The sequence below is a fragment of the Clarias gariepinus genome, chromosome 12 (genome assembly GCF_024256425.1).
Source record: "Clarias gariepinus isolate MV-2021 ecotype Netherlands chromosome 12, CGAR_prim_01v2, whole genome shotgun sequence".
Lineage (NCBI taxonomy): Eukaryota > Metazoa > Chordata > Actinopteri > Siluriformes > Clariidae > Clarias > Clarias gariepinus.
This window is the reverse complement of record NC_071111.1, coordinates 18952433-18976200: the sequence shown is the minus strand read 5'-3', so window position 1 is coordinate 18976200 and position 23768 is coordinate 18952433. Positions and strand designations below refer to the sequence as shown.

At 40.3% G+C, this 23768-nt stretch overlaps 1 protein-coding gene across 1 annotated transcript in view; it reads left to right on the top strand.

The window, feature by feature from the left end:
- Positions 1 to 23768, top strand: part of celf2 (cugbp, Elav-like family member 2) — a 175325-nt gene that overhangs the window by 32057 nt on the left and 119500 nt on the right. The window contains exon 2 of the mRNA XM_053508469.1: positions 10813 to 10848. Coding sequence (XP_053364444.1) covers positions 10813 to 10848 — 36 coding nt within the window. The remainder of the gene's footprint in view (positions 1 to 10812; positions 10849 to 23768) is intronic.

Below are 23768 nucleotides of genomic sequence, written 5' to 3'. Positions count from 1 at the left end.
CTTGAGCAAGACTCAGATGTATAACGAGATAAAAATGTAAATCGCTCTGGATTAAGGGCGTCGGCCTAATGCCTGAAAGTAAGGCGCACGCCGATCTCATCCTAATAGAAAGGTACATGACAAAGAGGATCATACATGTCGTTGTCTCCTAAAGATCAGAAACAACAGACATACTGTACAGTAGTGAAAAGGTTGACTGCAAAGCTCTCTTCTTTTTCTTCTTTACTTTTTTCTTCAAATCCAAATTATGTAAATACACAAGTGTACTCAGGTACGCAAAAATATTACTAATGTGAAAGCTTACCAGTGGGGGGAGTGAAGCAGGGGCAATCATGTTTAAAGCAAAAGAGCATCCAACTGCAACATGTAGAAAAAATTTTTTTATTCATCTAACATCCAATCACACCAGGAACTTTATATACACTCAGTTTATAACGAAAAACCTAATGAACTCAAGACCTTCAGCTGACTTGTGGACCTACTGTACAGTTACACTATCAGTCATAAGTTTGGACACACCTTCTCATTCCATGGTGTTATTTCTATTTCTTTCCACAATGTAAAACAATGCAACTTTGAACAGTGGATATTGAGATAATAACTCTAAATGAACTTCTCCTCTGCAGCAGAGGTAGGTTTCGCTCTTGCTTTGCTGGGAAGAGCCAGTTTCATCATGGTGCTTGATGGGTTTTGCCAATGCACTTGACAATCCTGTTCTTGCAAGATCTATTCCTCTTCATGTCTTAAAACAACCATAGTTTATTTTAGAACTTAAGTACTTAATGCCATATGTGTTATTTTACAGTTTTGATTAAAAAAAAATACAGGATTGTTCTAGAATGGAGGAAATAAACCCAAACCCGTGTCCAAACTTTTGACCGGAACTGTATGACCAAATAGGAAGTGCTTAAGATCGAACGGCAAAGATGAAATGTCAGGGCTTAATCCATTTTAGGCAAACTTTGACACAAGTATTGTTCTGTGTATTTATTTCTGATTATGTACATTATGGTTATTGTACAGCACTGGACATTGTGGTTATAGCATCCTTATTAACTGCCTGGTCAGGATTACGAGGATTTAAATTTCTAGTATGTTGTTCAAACAGATACTAGCAACAACAACAACAAAAAATACTGTTCAAACGATATTAAAAATAATCTTCCGTTGAAGTTGAGTAATATAGATGAGGATGAGGAACTCTCAGAGCCAGACGTCACACACCATGCTAACACCACCCGCATTTCTGGCTTCATGTATTTCACACATTATTATTATTATTATTATTATAATTACTATTATTATTAAAAATGTGTTGTTTTATTAGCTTTGGCGACTTTTATATTGACTAGGCTGATTCTTTTTTCCTCACTGGTGATGGACCTGTGAAGCGCTCTGCTAATTAGCGTGCTGTTCTAGCATTACTAACTGGGATCTGTCTGGGGTCTTATAGTGAGAAATCTGCCCATGAGCGTCTGTTCATTTCACCAGCAGTCCCAGAGCGCTCTTATTACAGTGCACAGCTGCTGTTGCTGAGGTTTGTGTGTGTGTGTGTGTGTGTTTGAGAGAGAGAGAGAGAGTGTTTCATTTTAAGAGGCCCTTATTGCTCAAGAGCATAAGCTGTATGGTTGAATGCACTTATTTTGCTAGCTTCTCTCTCTGTCTCTTATGGAACGAAACACACTCACTCTCTCTCTCTCACACACACACACACAGAGGTCTATATGGAGTGGGTGTGTAGCTGCAAGTTTGTTTGTGAGTGAGTGTTTCTGCGTGTGTGTGTGTGTGTGTGTGTGTGTGTGTGAGAGTGTTTCTGTGTGTGTGTGTGTGTGTGTGTGTGTGTGTGTGTGTAGCTGTAATACAAGTAGGGCAGTTAATGCAGCCCAAAGCTAGGAGCAACCCCCCATGGCAGGATGCTTTTCTGTGCACACATGCGCACGCACACACACACACACACACACACAGACACACACACACACTACTTTCTGCCTGATTTACTCTTACAACGAATATGACACACACACAACATACAACATGAACATACAGTACAAGGCATAAACTTGCAGCCAGTGATCTGTATATGGTTAAAGTAATAGGCCGGGAAAAGTGGTCAGGAAAAAGCAGTGTGTAAGCGCACATCTTGTGTGTGTGTGCGTGTGCATGTGTGTGTGTTTGTGTGTGTGTGTGTGTCTGATCCGCTCAGTTGGAGATGTTTCCTCGTGTCAGGTCCTGTGTCAGTGGGAGAATTGCTGTGTTATACGGGCGGGTCATTATTTGGCAGTGACTCTATTTGGCAGAAGTTTTATTTGGCAGGATCACTATTTGGCAGACATCCAGTGTCCTGCCATCAGGTAATGCACTGCTGCGTATGTGTGTTTGTGTGTGTGTGTGTGTGTGTGTGTGTGTGTTGGAGGTTGGTGTACAATAGCTGCATGGCCACTATATTTTTGTATAGCCTGGATACACACATGTACGTACATTGAGTTTATAGTTAATACATTTATAAACTCATATACATAATTTGAAATAATAATAATAATAATAATAATAATAAATAATAATAATAATAATAATAATAATAATAATAATAATAATAATAATAAATAAATAAATAAATAAATAAATAAATAAAATAATAATAATAATAATAAATTAACTTAACTGACTTAAGTAATATTGTTAAAAATAAACACCAGTTTATTGAAACTATTAATAAAATATCAAAGTATATTAATATTTGTAAACACATACTGTACATCAGTACTGACTTTACATTCACATTGACCTACAAATAGACATATTGACTATTTCGGTGTTTCGGCTGCAATAAAATGTCAGATTGTTGCTGATTTATTTTTTAAAGCCTGAAGTTTGTCGATTTTTTGAAATGTTTTAAAAGTTTTATTAATTACTTAAACAGCAGATATCTTTCATCTCTTATTTTGACATATTCTATATTTTATTGTACTTTTGGTCTGTAAATGTGATTCCTAATCAGACTTATCTTACACACATACACACACACACACACACACACACACACACACACAGGCGTCGTTCGGGATGTTATTTATGGAAGAAAACTGTAATATTTAGGACTATAATGCCTCATAAACTTTTGACTGTGGGGGTGATGAGTAATGGAGCTTAGTTGAAAGATAGATAAGAAAGAAAGATGGAGAGCGAGGAAATGATGAATGAGATGTAATTTTCCCCTTAAGCTTATGTAACTCACTTTCTCTGTGTGTGTGTATGTGTCTATGTGTGTCTATGTGTGTGCTTTGTGTGTGAAAGCGAGAGTGAAAGAAATCTGGGTTTACATGAGTAAATGCATCCTTTAAGCAGTTTTCGTCAAATGAGGCCTATCGCTGTATTTCAGCTCCCCTTCCTCTTTCTCTGCCTCTCTCTCTCAAACTTTCTCTCGCTCCCTTTATGAGAAATGGGAGGTGTAACGAGGCAAAGTGGAGAGAGCTTATGGTTTGACTCGAGGAGGGCTGCTCTAATGTGCGGATCCCAGTTTGCCTTTCTGCGAAGCTCATTAACACACCCCACATTCTATGACCCAGTTCCTTTATAGGCCAGTAACTGGTGTCACGCAGACTGAAAGTGACTGATGAGCGTTCGCTTCATAATTAGCATTATTACAGACTTTAGCCTAAAGGTGCGATTTTTAATTACGGTGCTTTAGATAAGAGATATTGGTCGCTGAGATCTTTAATGATTCAATAAAGACCTTCTTTTAGCATGCTTTCGTACCTTTGGGTCCACTTACTTCGCCTGGAAGTGGAATGGATACTTTCGCGCGGTTATCTGTAGCACTAGTAGGTCTACAATCAGTTTTGTTAGGCAAATTTTTAGTCCCAAATATTCAAATGTTATTTTGGAAAAAGAAAAAAAAAAGAAATCCGTTAGTAGAATACAATAATCTGAAAGGCGTATCATTGGGTCATCATCCAATTAAACCTGAATAAAGAGCTTGTGGCGATTTTGAGATTAATTTCTAAACAGGGCTCATAGAATATTTGTTTAAAAGCATGCACCAAAGTTTCTTTAAACCTGCCGCACAAGTTGGTATTTAATTGCATTTAGAATCAGCCTTATTAGACAATTCGAGTTTTTAAAACGGCATTGATGTGTGTATACATATTTCTCGGCCCCTATATATATCGATTCATTTACATAATGTAATTCCTTTTTTGTGGCAGTTCTTTTAATCCTACAGGTAATTTAATCCTGAGTGGGTGGATCTATATTTTAACTAAAGCGGCAGCACGGTGGTGTAGTGGTTACCACTGTCGTCGGGTCTGTGTTTTGATCTCAAAGGCTCGATTCTCATCTCTGTGTGCATGGAGTTTGCATCTTCTCCACAGGAGAGTTGGAGTTTGCATGGGTTTCCACAGTCCAAAGACTTGCAGATTAGGCTAACTGTCCCCGTAATAAGGGTAAGTGTGTGCCCTGTAATGGGCTGTCCAGGGTGTCCTTAGGCTGCATCGTCCCCTAAGTCTCCTGGATATTTATAAAATCGTAATACTTAAAGAAACACAATACAAATCGAATCGAACAACACTTGGGTATCCTGACAATATCATACTGGGTGGTCCGTTTCCCTTCCCAGGCCAGTCTCCAGTGTTTATGTATACACATGCAAAATATGGGGGGAAAAAAAACCCTCTTTTCTTTCCCATTTTCTATGTTTGGATTGTCTAAAAATGTGCCTTCTTTAAGGGTTTTAGATTTAAAGCTTCCGACACTGAAACAGTGCATTTGGAATAGGAGTGAAACAGAATTTTAGGGATACCAGAATGCATGATCTGAGTGGGATTTCAGCTGAAACATTACCAGACCTATTTTGCAGACCTTCATAGTTGAATCGAAAAATGCATAGTTTCAGTATAGAGTCTAGAGTCTAGCGTGTAATATGGCACCTTTAAAACACTATTCATAAGGGCAGCTGAAGTTTGCCTCCTACGCTGTGGTTAAACTGTTTTTGCTAATGGTTACATTAATGCTTGTCAGTTCGCCTCGTCAGTTTGACGCTAATGGACCAAAGGAGCTCACCGGGGCATGTTTCCGCTTCAGGCGTTCACTCATGCAAGACGTGTTGTCCCAGGGTAGTTCATGTTTGCATAGAGTACACTGAATGTCCCCAAACTTCTGATCTTTTGACAACCATTATGTTTTGTGTGTGTGTGTGGATGTGTGCATGTGCGTGTGTGTTTTTATTTCTATCATTATTAAATGTAGCTATTTAACTAAAATGGAATATAATTTAAATGCTGTAAGGAAAAAGATTTTAATCTGGCGTCACCCAAGAGATAATGGTTTAATAGCAAAAGCGTTCATTAAAATTCTTTCATCATTATCTAATTGATTTAATAGTATTTGTTTAGCAGTCCCTAGTATTATTTTAGCCCTACCCTGGACATGTGATGTATTTCAGCTACAATACAATAATACAGTAGTGCTGCCAATTGACTACAAATTTTAATGTACTTAATCACAGTCATGATCTGCGATTAATCGTGATTAATCACAATTTTAAAATACGCAGATTTACTTGTATTATAATTGTGTGTCAATGTTGGAATAAAGAAATACATAAGAAACTGGTTAAGGGAAACAGATGATGGGGTTTTATACAGTATTATCTCAACCATTAACATTTAACAAACATTAAATTTAAATCTTCTGATTGAGAACGGCACAGTGGCTAAGTAGTATGTGTAGCAACTCATCCGAAAATCAACCCCGTAGAGTCTTAGCCACCTGAGCCACCGCTTCCACATCTTACATTATATTAACGTATTCGAGAATAAAAGGGAGCTCGAGCACATAACTTTGGTTTTATCCAAACTTCGATCTAGAAGCTTTAATAAAATTTGCCATTTAGCACACCTAGTTATGTTGCAATTATGGAAAGCCATTATGGTCACTTAGTCATATGATTAATTTGCGTAAAAAAAACAATAGTAATGCGTTCATATTTCTAGATTGATAGCATGCCTTAATGCACTATTATTGACAGCCCTAGTTAATAATTATTGTAATAATTCCAAAGACATACTGTACAACAGTGACATAATAATGGAATGGAAATATTGTACAAGTTGATTATTTCCTCATATTGAGAACATTTTATTCTTCCTTTAGAACTGATAATTACGGTATGTGTGATCCTCAAAACCCCTACTTCTCATATCAAACTCCTCACTGTGTTGTCAACGTTAAATCCTCTAGTTTTTACAACAGTAAAATGGTTTTTGAGGTTAAGCAAAGTTCCCCAGCACACCATGCTACGTGCACATCCAACAATGATTTCAGATTAAACTCGTTGTGTTCATGTTTCCAGTACCACACCTGTACTTAACTTGTACACAGTTTGGGGGATTGAGCAATCGCTATGGGAGGATCAGCTTTAGTTTGGCTTGATCGAATCACACACACTCAGTCACACACACTGCGCAGCTGGAATGACCTCAGCTTTGGCACTTTACATACACACACACACACACACACACGCTAGCCACAAATCATAACTTATCCCAAACTGGATCCAAATGCTCTTCACAATGTTTAACAGTCAGTGGTTTTGTGGCCAAGTTATGGAAGTGCAGTTTTTTTATTTAGCAGATTTTACAAAGCTCCTGCTGAAAGATAACATAGAAACCACAAATCTGAAAAGTGAAGAACAATGCGGTTAAGTTAATACATACATGCTTTTCGACAATTTTCTTTTTTTTTTATTTTTTTCATTTTGTTTGAGACTCTGTTCAACTCATGTTGATCCAATAAAAAGAGTTTTCACGTTGGAATAACTGCTTTATTCAAGGGGTGTTTAGGTTAAAAATATCATTATTTCTTTATATAAACCCCCGCTACACTAATGCACTTATCCCTGTGTTTCACTATTGCTTGGGCACCATCAAGAAGGTTTTCTCAGTACGCCGTATCCATAATCAGTCTGCCTGTTTTTGATGTCTGAACCGCTGGCCCCCCAGGAACCCCTTTAATGGCCCAAAAGCTTGGAGTGAGGTGATGTGGCCATAACGGTCTACGCCATATGCATACTCGGGTGTCAAAATATCCTCGATCTTGGACACATAGCCTGCGGATTTTGGCATTTTATTGTCCAGCTGTTACACACAGCTTAATGTCTTGAGTGGAAAAATCTGGGTAATCATTTTTCAGGGGTAGCCAATAGGTTACAGCTCGCAGGGTTTCTGATTTCAGTGATGGTCAGGTTACTAAAAAACATTTTAATCAACACAGTTTAGCATGTTGCAACAGTTGCTGTTAGCTTTGCTTACTACCCATAAGACGCTTTTACTAGGGTAAACTATAGAACAGACCCTGGTACTTAAAACATTACCATGCATGGCCTAATAATTACCATGGAAGGTACCAGGATAATACTGTGGCACTTCAGTGGGTAGCGTGGTAATACTAATGTGTGTACAACAATACTTTGTTGAATAGCATGGCACTCATTGTGTACCAAAATTCACCCACCAGGCACAGGGAGAACATGCAAACTCTAGTAATATTATGAATTATTTTCAAATGAATAAACAAACTCAAAATAAAACGTTTGCAATAAGTGCAAATGCATGTAATACATGCATCTCTAGTCACAGTGTTATGTAGTGTGTGTGTAGACAAAGGGGTGTACGGTAGGTAAGTTGTGAACTATTGTACTGTATGAAATATGTAGAGGTTCAACATGCACTAAGGTACTTAATTCATGTCACATACATACAGTGGTACCGTACTATATAAATTTTATATAAATAACCATTATGATACATAAACGTGTATAACATTTTGCCAGTTTCCTGATACGTGTCACATAGTGCTAGAACATTGCACCCATGTAGTTTTGTACTAAAGTATGTACCATTGTGGAACCATGTACCATAGTGTAGTGCACATACTACATCAGCGAATAAGTACCGTAGTACTATGTTTATACTGTATACTATCAGACAACCTGAATATCTATACAATGATACAATTTCTTATTTGCTTTGTGAGCTAGAATACTTGAACAATTGACTAATAATTTCCCAATGAACAAGAACAATAAAACGTTTGCAATAATCGAAAGTCAAGGCAAAAGAGACTCATAGTGGTAAAGTTAACAGTAGCTTTTGGAGTGCTTCTTAAAAGGCTCGCAAGGGTCGTATCTTGCTGCAAATTTCAAGTGGCTGGTTGCAAATGATGACAACGATGACATGATGATACGGACCATGCCAGAAAGATCGAAATCTGGGAGATAAACGATGATGTTTATGGGACGTATGCAGCATGGCCTAATAATATTTATGCCCTGTGAGTGTGTGCAGGCGTGCGTGTGTGTGTGTGTGTGTGTGTGTGGAGACGAGGGAGACGAAAAGCGATAGCGACAAACAGATGGTTCCGTTTCTTCGAGAAACGATAATGACAGCTGATGTGGAAAAGAGAAAAGTACCACCGAGAGAAAGACAGAGATAAAGAGACGTTTCTTTCCCGTCTAGCGTACTGCCTTATTTTTCGACGCGGCGCTCCCTTTCTTTCCAGCTACATTAAGGAACGAGCGGAGAATGTAGCACTCGCTCGGCGGAGTGTCCCTCAGCAGATGCTGAAGTTTAACTCCAAATGGCAATTAGTTCTGCCCCGTTAGCCGCGGTTAGCTCGTATAAATTAACCGAATTAGCCGAATTGTGTGTGTCGGACCGCGGGTCGATCGAGCGCCGGGAGAACGGGAGAAACGGCGAGCTGTTCGCACCATCAGTCACATCACTGACAGCCAAGGAGTGTGTTTAGGGTGTGTGTGTGTGTGTGTGTGTGTGTGTGCATTGTTGAGGCACCAATGTAGCAAAAGACACAATTCCTTTATGACGCTGGCAGTCTGTCACTTTGGTATTTCTCACCTTTGACTGTGTGTATGCACGGTGTGTGTTAATCATTAGTGTGTGATCTCTGAAAGGGGGTTTACTCTCAAATGAGTTGTTAACATCACTGTTGTCTATCTAGGGCGTGTTTAGGCCCATCTATTGTCCATGTGAGTGTATTTGTGTAGATTTGCATTGTGTGTGTGTGTGTGTGTGTGTGTGTGTAAAATGTTAGTATGCCTGCTGTGGTCACCTTTGGGTGTAAGTGCTGATAAATGCCCCAGCATGTGTGTGTGTCTGTGTGGTGTGTGTGTGTGTGTGTGTGTTATTGATGCACCAATCTAGCACACGACACAATCCTTTTATGATGCTGGCGATTTGTCACTTTGGTGTTTTTCACCTTTGACTATGTGTGTATGCACGGTGTGTATGTGTGTTAATCATTAGTGCGTGATCTCCGAACAGCAATCTAGGGTGTGTCTATTCGCCACGTGTGTGTATTTGTGTAGATTTGCATGTGTGTGTGTGTGTGTGTGTCTTTTACACAGTGTTGTCATACATTAGCATGCCTCTTGTGGTCACTTTGTCAGATCTCACCTTTGGGTGTAAGTGCTGGTAAATGCACCAGCGTGTGTGTGTGTGTGTGAGAGTGTGTGTGTGTTTGTGTTCTCTTCATTATTCCTCAGCCCTTGTTGTTGGTGTCTGTATTAGGCTGACAGCGGCCAGTGGTCTTGCTGCGCCTCTTTGAAATGCAAAAGCAAGTCCTGGCTGTGTGCGCCCGTGCGTCCGCGCGCGCCAGACACGGCATATGTTGTCGTTTTTCATCTTTCGCGTTTCATCAGGAGAGGAAAAAAGGGAGAAGAGCTCATTATTAATAAGCGAGTAGAATGGATGGCGTGTGGCCGTTTCTTTCTTTTTTCTTTCTTTTTTTTTTTTTCTGCTCCGGGTGCTGTCAGAGCCGCAGCGGTGCGCACTCCCAGCTTTTGACTAGGGGCCAATTTATTAACATGCAGCAGCAAGTATACACACACACACATATACACACACACACATATACACACATGCACAGTTAGTGGTGGTGTGCGTTTTGGACTGAGAGAGGGAGCTCGTAGCGAGAGCTTGTGTTCAGTTGCCGTGCTAAGTGATATGAACTGGTGCCGATTGATTTGTTCTTTGAGAACACGCTCTCTCTCTCTCTCTCTCTCTCTCTCTCTCTCTCTCTCTCTCTTTAACCTCCTTTTCTCTGTGTATTTTCCTTAAAGTAGCTGTGTGTGTCCTTCTGGGACTAATTGGATTGGGTTTAAAGAACAATGGGAGATTTTTTCTTTTACTTCATTTCTGCTTGATGTATTCTTACACAGAACAGGTCACACTCATGCTCTCTCACACACACACACACACACACACACACACACACTGAGGAAGTGAAACAGAAACACTCTCGAATTTGCTATAGATACAGTCTATATATAGATAGTCATGCTTTTTTAATGCTGAGAATAGAGAAAGAAAGGTGATGGAGAATTACATCCCTCCATACTCTATCACTTCTTCCTCTCTTTCTCTCTGTTCGCAAATCTTTTCTTGCCATCTCTGTCGTAGTCAGCAGCTCGCCACACTCCATATGTCTGTTCCATCTCCCACTGTGAGGTGTGTGTGAGCGAGTAATGTGCTTGTGAATGCGCTTGTATCCATGCATGCTGTATGTATGTGTGTGTGTGTGTGTGTGTGTGTGTGTGTGTGTGTGTATACAGTACACACAGCTAGAGGTATGTTGCAGGCTGTGAATGCACTTGCAGCCAGAAGCCATGCATGATATCACTACACACACACACACACACACACACACACACATAATCACATCTGTATTTACCAGACCTATGAGAATAGAAAATACGAAAACTTTCACTAATCTTGATTTCTTTCTCTCTTTCCACCACAGACAGGATGCCAGTGATCTCTCTGGGAGCATACAGAGGTAGGAGAACTTTCTTTTTCTATCTATCTATCTATCTATCTATCTATCTATCTATCTATCCATCCATCCATCCATCCATCCATCCATCCATCCATCCATCCATCCATCCATCCATCCATCCATCCATCCATCCATCCATCCATCCATCCATCCATCCATCCATCCATCCATCCATCCATCCATCCATCCATCCATCCATACATACATACATAAAGGAAACCTATTTTTTATCTGTAAATAACACTATCTTACACACACACACACACACACATATATCCGTACCCCACCATGCATGCAAGCACACATACACACACCGAGACGTGGCCGATGCATGCTTGTCCTCACACTGAGCGTTTGATTATTCCAGATCTGACACACAATGTTCAACTTATTTGTTTGGTCTTCATTTGTTCACACACACAGCGGGTCAAGCAGTGGAGCGCTAATGATGGAGTGATAGAGGGAATAGGGACAAATGTGGCAGGAAGATGTAAAGATTCACTATATACGAGAAGGACACAGAGAAGGATTGAGAAGAGAGGAGTGAAGAGATAGAGAGAGTTAGAGAGTAAGCTGGGGAGGGAGAAAACAGAAAGATGGAGAGACGAAGGCGAAGAGGAGGTGAAGCAAGGGAGGACTGGTGAATGATAAAGGTTAAGGAAAGAGGAACGATAGATAGAAAGGGAGAAAACAGGGGACGGAGTGGAGGGGGGAAGTGAGAGTGGGCGGGGCTTCTTTCATAAAAATAGATTCGAGATTCTGTTCAGAGCGAAGCGGTACCTCATCACGAGAGCGTCGTCGCCACGGCAGCCTGCTTGCAGGTTACCGCCGACAACCAGATGATTGACAGCCAGCTCTTGTGAGAAACATGTAGAAGCAAAAAAAAAAAAGAAAAGTTTTAACAGCTTGTGTGGGGGATGCGTCTGTAATCTATCTATCTATCTATCTATCTATCTATCTATCTATCTATCTATCTATCTATCTATCTATCTATCTATCCATCTATTCATCTATTTCTCTGTGCATGCATGTATTGTCCATGAGGGAAACAGCAGCAGGAGAAAACAAGTGCATATGCAGATTAGGTGCTTAAGGAAGCAGGCTGAGGTTACATCAAACCCATCAGAAAACAAAATAGGAAGTGGGTGGTAGAGAAAGAAAAAACGCAGCAGAGAGTGAAAAAGAGAGATAAAGAAAGAAAGGAGATAAAGAGTGCGAGGAAGAGGAAAGAGAGTCTGCGAACAGGATGAGACGGAGACAAAGAGAAAAAAGGAGGCAGAGTGAGCACGAGAGACAGAGAAAGGAAAAGACAGAGGGGAAAGAGAGAGAGAGAGGGATAAAAATAGAGAGCAAAATGACAGTAACAGGAGAGAAAGTGAGAAGCAGCGAGAGAGAGAAAAGAGAGGGAGAGAGGGAGAAAAAGGAGAGAATGAAAATGAGAGAAGGAGACAGGATGAATGTGCTGTTGTACGTTTGTTTGCAAAAATAATTAGTGGATATTTCACTGGTCATACACACACACACACACACACACACACACACACAAGGATGTAGATGTGAGAGGTTGATCCGATTATTGTTCATGTGCTTATGTGTGTGTGTGTGTGTGTGTGTGTGTCTGTGCAATCGTAACTACCAGCTTCAGCACCATTTGCATAGTTAATTACTTCCTTTCCGATTTAAAGAAACAAAGAGAGAATAAAATAAGAAAGGATAAACCTGTGTGTGTGTGTGTGTGTGTGTGTGTGAAATCCTCCTTCTGTCGAACGGCTGACTCGGAGCTATTATTTTTCCCTGTCTCTCTCACTTTCTCGGCGCTGTAAGCCCAGGGTTGGGTGAGGAGTGCTGGGGCGAGTCGCCTGTCAGCTAATTGCATCTTTTTGTGGCGATTATGTTCTCAAAGAGAGAACAGGCCGTAATTACGGAGCCCGAATGGCGGTCCGGCCGAGCCGTTACAGAACCGTCATGGCCACTGCGTGGGAACTGCTCTCATTATCACCACAGACACGGAACCGCCCCCTTCACCCTGGCAACCGCGCTAATTACCATCCGGAGCAGACCTGCCAATCACAGCTATTTATACCTCTGAGGCAGGGAAGGAGAGAATTAAAAAAAAAAAAAAAAAAAAAAACCTTACATTTATTAAATGTATAAGATTTAATTATTTCAACTGTAGAAGATCTGATGTGTCAAACCAAACCCTTCCCCTCGGTCTGTCTTTCTTCTCAGAGCTTTTTCAGACAGGCCCGTGAGTAGTATTCATAATCCAAAAGAGGGAAATGGAATATGGATTTCTTGGTAAAATATATCAGTTTTTGTTAATATCTTTTGTGAAACGTATTGCTCTGACAGGTTAAAGTCTTACCAATCAACAGTAATAGTGACTTAAGGTAGCGAGTGATAGGTGTAGGGTATATGTGTATCATGCCTGCATTATTATTAGGGATTAACATATAGAATCTAATCTAATCTATGTTAAATACTACAGTGCCGAAATCAAATTCAGTTAACAATGAGTAATACGCTGGTTAATAGAGCTGGTTAAAATATTCTTTGTAAATAATATTCTACCTGGCAACAACACAACAAACACATGCCTACTGTAGGCTTAGTTATCTTTACCAATCCTGCATCAATCAGACTCACCTGATGTCATCTGGCCTCAAAGGAACTCAGCAACATGTCTTAACAATGACAACTCCTGTTGCATTGCATTGTTAGAAGTGACGTGCCTGAGCTTTGTTCTTTTTTTTTTCTTTTTTCTTTTTCAATTCTTCTTTCTTACCCATCGCTCACTTTTTTCGCCCATTTACAACATTTTCAGTAAGGTACTCATGCAGAATGCCATGCTATCGTGCCCTCAAGTCAGAAATAATATACCTACTGCACAGTGACATTACATACAAATCAAGTGGTGTTTTTCTTCATCTCAGTGGATTTTAACACCATTATCTGGTCTTTCACGGCAGGACTGTAGGTTAGGCAGTGCTCTATATCAGCTACAGTGTAAGGCCCTGTCTAAAATGGGTTAGGGAGCCCTGTGGACAAGCTGCACCATGAGGCCAATCTAAAGTGGGTTTAAAACTCTGCGGATAGGCGGGCACCGTAAGGCCTAGTCTAAAGTGGGTTAGGGAGCCTTGGGGATGAGCAGCACCCTGAGGCCCCGTCTAAACTAGGCTAAGGATCGCTGAGAACGAGCCGCGCTTTTAGCCCAACCTACAGTAAAATGGGTTAGGGGGCCTTGTTGATGAGCTGCACTAGAAGCTCTAGCTAAAGTGGGTTAGGGAGCCCTGTGGGCAAGCTGCTATCGATGTCTCATTCTAAAGTGTATTAGGGAGCTCTGTTAATGAAATGCAACATGCGGCACAAATGTTACATTTTCCAGTCTAAAGTTGGATAGGGAGCCCTCTGGATGAGCTATGCCATTAGACACATCGGACGTTCTGCTGTATGGGGAGCACTATGGATGACTTGCACCATGCAGTGCAATCTAAAGTAGTTTAGGGAGCTCTGTGGATGAGCTGTGCTTTAAGGCCCAGTCAAAATTTAGTTAGAGACAAGTGGTGGACAAGCTGGACCTTGAGGGTTTAAATTGAGTTATAAAGTCATGTGGATGAGACCTGAGGCCCAGTCTAAAGCGGGTTTAGAAAAGCTCTGTGGATGAGCTGGACCATGAGGCCCAATCCAGAGTTGGTTCAGGAGGCTTGTGAATGAGCTACACCCTAAGGCTCAGTCTAAAGTTGATTTATAAAACTCTGAGGAGGAGCTGCATCATGAGGCTCAGGCTAAAATAGGTTAGGTAGTACTAAGAATAAAATGTATTTTAAGGCACAGTCTAAACTGGGAAAGGGGGCCTTGTGGATCAGCTGCGCCATAAGGTTATGGAAAGTGGGTTATGGAGCCCTGTGGATGAACTGCACTAACAGTTTAGTCTAAACTATATTAGGGAAACGAGCTGTGGTGTTGGGCCCAGTCTATTATAGGTTAAGGAGCTCCACCATGAAACACAGTCTAAAGTGGGTTGGGGAGCCCTGTGGATTAACTGCATCATAAGGCCAATAGTAAAGTACATTAGGGAGCTGTGGCTCAACCTTAAGTTTAGGCCCAGCCTAAAGTTAGTCAAGAGCTTTGTAGACAAGCAGCACCTTGAGGCTTAGTCTTAAGTAGGTCATGGACTTGTACGAATGAGCTGCCCAGTCAAACGGGGACAATCTGCACCCTATGGTCCAGTCAAAAGTTAACCCAGCTTACGAAATAAAGCTCTGTGGGTGAGCTGCACAATGAGACCCAACTTAAAGTGGATTAGGGAGCCCTGTAAATGAGCTGCACCATGAGGCCCAGTGTACATTAGGTTACAGAGCTATACAGTAGCATGTCGATAAGCTTCACCTTGAAGCTCCATCAATAGAGTTGTTAATTATATACAGATTAGATATTCAATAGTCTTTGGAAAATTGAGCATCGTATCTGACCTCTGATTGGTTCCATCTGAATAGTGTGTTTAATTACACATCAGAAGGCAGAGTTCTTAGCTGGGTCATTGTCACAGTGTGACAGTCCCGCCTACCTGCTGAATATTCATGAAGCCAGCGGTCTCACTAGATGGCAGTGCCGTTTTTAATGTGGCCCTGCTAAGAGGCTCAAAGGGTGCTACTAATGTTCCCAGGTTAAGCAGAATAGGATTTTTGCGTGTGTGTCCGTGTGTGAGTTACTTAGTGTAACAGCATCTTTGAAGCATGGATGACAACTTTCTGCAAGGAATATGCATGTCCACACACACACACACACACACACACACACACACACACACACACACATACACACATATGCAAAGATGTTCAAACATTAGTGCACCATCTTTTAATTTTATGTTTCTTGTTTAAAAAACGTAAGAAAAATCATTTAATTCTAGGGAGTCTTAGTATTAGTCAAATACTGTACAACCTCAGACAAACATCAACATGCTGTATAACTTCTTCCAGACCTAAATCGAATTGAGAATCTGTGGCAGGACATGGAAATTGCTGTTCACCAACGCTCTCCATCCAATCTGTCTGAGCTTGAGCTATTTTGCAAAGAAGAATGGACAAAAATGTCACTCTCTAGACGTGCAAAGCTGGTAGAGACACACTCCAAAAGACTTGCAGCTGTAATTGCAGCAAAAGGTGGTTCTAGTATTCAGGCACACCAGACATTTCAGGTTTTTATTTGTAAAAAAAAAAAAAAAAAAATTCAAAACCATTCATCATTTTCCTTCCACTTTTCCACAATTATGTGCCACTTTGTGTTGGTCTATTACGTAAAATCCCAATAAAATACATTGACATTTGTGGTTGACAAGAAAGGAAAAGCTCAAGGGATATGAATACCTTTACAAGGCACCTTATGTCCTTTCCCCTTGGCTATGTGTAACACATACCTGATTAATGCAGACCAGCAAACTGCCAAAACTTCAGCTTTAGTGGAGGTCTGCACACTCACTGATAATCAGTTAATGGAGACCAAACTGCAACCTACCCTCTTAAATCCTGTGAAGGCAGTAAGGGGGGTACTTAGTATTGCCCAAATGTTTTTTCCCCCTTATTTTTGTTAAATAAATAATGGCATGATGAAAAAAAAAGTTGAAGTTATACTTAGTCATCTGTAGCTATAGTTGCCTAATACGAAGACCTGCTACAATTAGACAATTGTTGGGTTTTTTTTTTACACAAAAAAAAAGGTTAGCACTGTCGCCGTGCACGTCCAGGATTCCCAGCCGGGTTAGATTCCCACCTCTGTTTGAATGGAGTTTGCATGTTCTCCCCTTGCTTGGTGGGTTTCCTCCGGGTACTCTGGTTTCCTCCCATGATTTAACGACATCCAGCTAATTGGCGTTCTCAAATTGCCCATAGTGTGTGAATGAGTGTGTGCCCTGAGATGTATTGGCACCCTGTCCAGGGTGTACCCCTGCCCAACGTCTATTGGAATAGGCTCGAGGCCTCCTGTGACCCTGTATACAGGATTAAGCAGTATAGACAATGAGTGAGTGAGTGAGTGAGAAATAAAAGAGGGGGTACTAACTTTTGAAGATGACTTCATGCACACACACACACACACACACACACACTAAATCAATTTCCTATCAATTCAAGATTTAGGAGGATTTTACAATTGCACACACACACACACACACACACACACAGACGACACTACATGGAGTGATTAGTTACTGCATCAATCATAGGACATAAAGTACTAACACATACACACACACAAATAAAAATATAAATAAATAAATGTGACTATTACTTTCACAGCATGTCAGACTAAATTTGGAGTTTGATATTAAATTCTTACAGGTTTTTAATTGAAGATGCTGGCTGGAGTCTGATATGAGTAATAGTCCTGCTGTATAACTGTGTGTCAGTGTGTGTGTGTGTGTGTGTGTGCACACATGTAATGAGTCAGATAACCAAAAAGAGCAGCGCGATAGAACGAAACATTAGCTCTATTCTGCGTTGGTTGCAGCTGCTCAGTAGCCACATCAGAAGGTTCCTGTTTCACCGGAGAGGGGGGGGTGGTGGTGGGGGGCTTTTTAATCGAGAAGCCTGTCATCACCTTCGGGATCATAGAACCTCCACTCACCGCGAATGCAGCAATTTTTTTTTTTAACAGTGAGCGTAAAAAAGGTCTCAGAACTGTAGCGTTACAGATACGACTTACACAAGACGAGCGCTTAGATCCGCCAACATCCTCATCAGTCGGCGTGAGTTTGTTCCCCTGTGCTTATTAAAAGCTTCCATAGTACTGCAGAGGATTATGGGATTGATATAAAGACACAAAGGAGGATGGCTCAAATTCGGGGGAAAATATCAAGGAGCTTATAGGGCCTGTCTGAATTAGGCAGCCTTTATTTCCCCGGAGTGTGCAACACTACCTGAAAAGCTGCCCCAACTGAGAAACAACAACGTTTGATTATAACAGAGTGCGAGAGAGTAAGAGGGAGATGATACTGATACTGATGATGATGATGATGATGATGACCACTTGCCTTGCAGCGCTGATAAAAACAACTTATCTCAAATACCTCTGTCTCTTTATCTCTCTGTCTACAATATTTTTCTCTTACCTCTAGACTAGACTACTTTTTAAACACACACACACACACCAACCCAGACAGATTCATTGTGATCTATCTATCCTCAAACACTCCTGTTCGCCTTGACCACACTCTCTCGTCTTCTCTCTGCACTTCAGCAGAATAGTGGAATTATGGGTAACTGGTAATTGAGTGTAGGAGGACTTTGCTGCTATTTCGGAACAACCTGCTCTGACAGCGAAGGTAGCCTGACGGTTCACACACGCGCGCTCGCACACACACATGGAGAGCGAGTGGATGAGCCTTTCCAAACATGCATGTCAGTTTGACAGCCCACCTGTATCCAGTGCAATCTTTTCATTCAAACTGATGAGACAGACAGAGAGAGAGAGAGAGAGAGTCAGTGATATAATTTAGAAGTGAAACACTCAGGAGAGAAAAAAATCCCAGGGACTGTCTGTGTGCTGGAAAAAAAAAATGACAAAATGACAAAAATGACAAAAAAAATCGGAACATTTCAGCAGTAAAACAGGAAGCAGGTATGGTGGTGTGTGTGTGTGTGTGTGTGTGTGTGTGTGTGTGTGTGTGTTCACATTGAGGTTTTGACTTGGCCACAGTTTGGTGATTTCGCCATGGCACCTGTGTTTTTGACACGCTGTTTACTGACACGCGTCATTTCATTTCACACTGTTTAGTTAAAAAGATAATGTCGGGCTAATGCAAATATTATACTATATTTAACTAACCAAAGCCCGGATGACGAAGAAGGAGAGTTGGCCTTCGGGCTAGCAACCCAGCTCTGTAAAAAAAAAATCACCATTGCTCTATAAATGCAGTAATGGAACCTGTAACCTGATATGCTGAACAGCATGGAGGGAACAATGTAAAAAATAATGAATAAATGACAATTCCTTTTTAATATGTTGTGTTTATGATTCCCAACTTTAAAGGGCACATATTATGCAAAATGTCTTTCTTAGTAATTGTGTAAACAGTCAGATAGGACAATATAAGGAAAAAACATTCCCAGTTGCTTTCTGACAAGCCAGATAGATTTTCCAGCTCATGTGACATCATATAAGAAGATCCCTCTCCCCTGGAAGTAACTCATTAACAGAACAGAACATTAAACGACATTGTAATAACGACATTACATTATAATGACTTTCTGACATTAGGATATTGTTAAATGAATTAATAACCCCATAAACGATGTCCTGAATGTAACCTCAAAAAAACTAAATATCAACATTTACTTGTAGCATGTACTGTATGCCACTAACATCCAAAATGCATAACGCCCATGTTTATAGAACAAATATTGCATTTTTAGAAAGCAATTTATCTCCAAATTAAAAGGTTTGTAAATTACAGTGGCAGTTTTTGACATGGAGGAGGTTTTTAACATGGTGGAGTCGTTCAACACTGTAGCAATCAGAGGATCAGTAATGTGGCTATACTGTGATACCAGATAATGCCAAGGTGGCACTTCCATTTTGTTGTGGTAGACTCCAGCTAAATGTTTGGTCAGGAGGTTTGCTCTGATTTGCTACCTCACTGAACTTATTCTCTGCAGTAACAAGCAGCCCAGGGTTCGATTACTGTACAATACTTTACATTTCATGTATAAGTAATGAATGTAGTGTTGTGGACAACTGGCTTGTATAGTCAATGTTTAATACTGTATGTGCATTAGCCATTTAAATGTGCAGCTATTCCATTTTGGTTCTGTTTTTATGATTGAAAAATGATGTGCATTCTGGTTATATTAAAACTTATCTTATCAGTGATCAATTTTAACAGATACTATAAGGAAGCTGAAAGTGTTTTTTAAAGAGAATCATTACTGGTGATGAGACATGGATTCATCACTGAGTCTGAGAATAAACGGCAGAGTATAGAACGGAAACATCCTCAATGACCAACCGAGAAAAAGTTCAAAAGTCAACCATCAGGTGGAAAATTGATGCTTACAGTTTTCTGGAATTTTCGAGAACCAGTATTGGAACATTCTCTCTATAGTCCTTATCTTGTTTCATCAAACTTTCTCCCGTTTGGTCTCCTGAAAGCAGCCCTACAAGGATTAAGATTCACTTCGGCTGAAAAAGTGAAGACAGTGGTGCATTCATGGCTCAAGGGAACAAGTAAGCTTGTTGGCAAAATGACAAAGTGTATTGAAAAGCAAATAAATTATGTTGAAAATTTGTCTTTTCTAAATGATAATTAAAATGAATGGAGTGCAGATAATTTTTGACCTACCCTCATACAACTAGAATATTTTTTGTTTTTCTCACCATTTTGTGTAAACTCCAAAGACTGTCTCAAGAGATGAGCATTTTCTAAAGTGTGTGTGTGTGTGTGTATGTGTGTGTGTGTGTGTGTATGTGTGTGTATGTGTGTGTGTGTGTGTGTGTGTGTGTGTGTGTGTGCTAGAATGCGTTAAGTAAGAATTTCCTCGAGAGGCTCCAGATGGCTGTAAGACAGGTGTGCCAATTAAAACCTCTCGCTTCTTATCAACACTTGAAAAGCATGTACTATTTGTAACTGGTACATGAACACACAAGCACGCTCTCTAGCTCTCTTTCTCTCTAGCTCTCTCACACACGCACACATACACAGTACAGAACCTGAAATCCTGACAGTTACCCAGATTTCATTTTGCACATTAAATTACAAGAGCAACACATACTTGAAGATAAATCAATAAAATCTGTTTAAGTAAAAAAAAAAAGGAAAACCAAAAAGAATAAAAATGGCCGAGCATAGGGGTTTACAATTTACACTGACATTTATACCACATTACCAGTGTTGGGGGACGTTACTTTTTAAAGTAACTAATTTTATCACAAAATGACTGTCTTTAAAAAGTAATCAGTTACATCACAGCGTTACTTTCTGATAAAAGTAACTAGTTAAAATACTTTTCTATTGCAGAAAATAAAAACTCCTTTGTGATTCCTCATGCCTGTTGTTCTAGTCAAGACCTTTATAATTATCACTCAACGAAGTTTGGCCCATAATCTGTTAACTACTAATACCCCTATCTCACCTACGCGGTTTCTCGCAGTGGCCGAAGGTTTGGTTCATCATGATTCACCGCGAGTTCTGGCGCTGTGATTAGGTTTCCATCTTTCCGCGCATATGTCCTCGCATAGTCAAACCACATAGGTGAGATAGGGGTTTAGCAGGTATAACAGAGGGGGGAGGGTTACCGGGGGCGGGGCTTGTAGGACGACTTTTATACACACACACACAATAACGGATTGGGAATGAGTACCGTCTGGCTCACAGATTGCATAAATTGTCTAAATAATGAATTACATTTTTAAAAAATTAACTAAATAACAAAGTACTTAAATGGCGGACCTAAAGCGTCAAAAAAGTAATCAAAGTACTCTAACGCATTACTTTGTATCACGTTACACCCAACACTGTATCTTACTGATACTGACTTTTTATGAACTAAATAATAGAGATACATACAGTACAGTACAGCCGTATCTCGCGCAGTGCTAAAACGTAAAATACAGATGTTACCCCTATATGGTAGGGTAACTACAGTAATAATTCACCATCTCAAGCTGAGGCCGCGAACTCGCACGTCACGACCGCGACTTTGCTGGGGTCGACTGTTTTATTGTATTATTAAGCTGATGATGTGGCACAGATGCCACTCAGGAAAGTTAAACGTTTACTGTTTCTCCTCCCACTACCTCAACTCGTACCTCACTACTACAAAAGTACTGAAACGTGCTACGCTGTTGTGTTTGTCACTCTGTAGCTCTTTGTTTGCACTTTGTTGTCTGTGGTCTATTGTTGTCACTTTTTGTATAGAAGTAGTTTTAGGTTAATTTAAAAAATAAAAAATATAAATCTGTCATATCTGAGCTAGTCAGCTAATTAGATCTCTTAGTTAGCGTACCCCACCTTGCCCTCAATCTCCTGGGATAGGCTCCAGCGACCCCTTGACCCTGTATACAGGATCAAGCGGTATAGAGTGAGTATTAGGCTACTAACGGACAGACGCCTCAGATCAGCTGCTCTACACTCGGGATGCTACAAATGTTGATTTATTTAATATTTAGTCTTAATATTTAAATTTATATGTTTGCTTTCAAGCTTTTATAACACAATTTCATAAAAAAAAATCACACACACCAGATATGAGATAATCAGATTTTTTTTTTTTTTTTTGTGATTATTTCCTAAAATATACCTGAGGCTATGAAGTCACTGCGCTGCACAAACGCAGGCTATAAGAACACAAACGGTGGAGAATAAGCATCAAAACAAGGTGATCATTTTTAGATTAGTGCCAATGTTCCAGCTAATTTAGCCAAGAATATTAAACATCAACCTTCTTTTTCTCATCATCAGCTTATGGACAAAAAGAAACACCTTAAAGGAAGATAGCATTTAAACAGGCTAATGTGGGCGAGGCTCATCTCGTTTGTGTAGCGTGAACCAGCTGTGTGTGGTTTTTTGTCCGGTTGCTGGCGTGTTAGCGTTAACGTTTCGCGGTGACGTACGGTGTAATGTAGAAGGTAATGAGGCAGGAGGTAGTTTTCTAAAATGACACCTTTAGGCTGAGTGAGCGGAGTAAGGGTTTTTCGTTTTCTTCTAGTATTAGGACTCTGAGGAGTTGGAGAATTTGTACTTGGAGTACCAAGATGTTTAAAATTTAATCTTTGTTATCTATATAGTGCCATGAAAAAGTATTTGCCCCTTCTCGAATGTTACCCATACCTCCTCATTAGAGCCTGAGGCCACACCTCTTTACCTTAGATTGATAGCTATATACATGTAGGCCATACCTTCTCACTACACAAGCAATGCCTCCTCATTTGGGAGCATGCCTCCAGACCTGGGATAGACAGGTACGTAGGGAAAGCAAGCAAGCAAGCATGCACACACACACACACACCCACACACACACTCAGCGCTGTCAAGAGCTCTTCCAAAAACATTAATTCATCTTTGCAAAGCATTTTCTCTATGAACAAGTCGGGCCAAATGGTTTCTCTGTGTGTGGTTGTGTGTGTGTGTGTGTGTGTGTGTGTGTGTGTGTGGTTGACAGAGATAATTGAGGAGACAGGGCCACTGCTCCAGAATCAGGCTTCTAATGGAAGGTGACAAATTAATTTCTGTCTGGTAATGGCTGAAAATAGAACATTGCCGCCTGCTTGTCTTTTACGTGCTGATGGAATGTGTGTGTGTGTGTGTGTGTGTGTGTGTGTGTGTGTTACTGCAGGTCTATTCATATATGCAGTGTGTGCAGAGGTGATGTGCAGATGTGCAGTGTGAGATTGTATAATGCCAGTCTTGTGGATTTTGCAAATTGCAAATTGGGTGCTTTTTGCAACTCTCTCTCTCTCTCTCTCTCTCTCTCTCTCACACACACACACTTACACACACACACACTCTCTCTCTCCCTTTGTGTTGCGATAGCATTCATAGATCAGCTCCCTTCAGATTGACACATATGCAGTTATTTAAATGTTACATTTATAAACCAGATCTAATGTAGGCAGATGCTTCTCAGTGTTAAGTCTGATGTATCTGCACAGTGCATTCTGGGTAACCGTCTCTTTGACAGGAAGAGGCCTAAGCTGCAAGTCACTTCAAACAGTAAATGTTAGGATCCTGTAGATTTTTTTTTCCCTTGTTCCTGTAAATATATCTTTCTTCAAAAAGCTTAATTTTTTCAGAAAATACATCATGCGGATAGAAATTGACATTCTACAGAAACTACCAGGATTGTTATAGTCGGCGAGTTTATGTGAAACATATACAATTTACACGACTCACTTTATATACATTATATACACTCGATTTCAGTTAA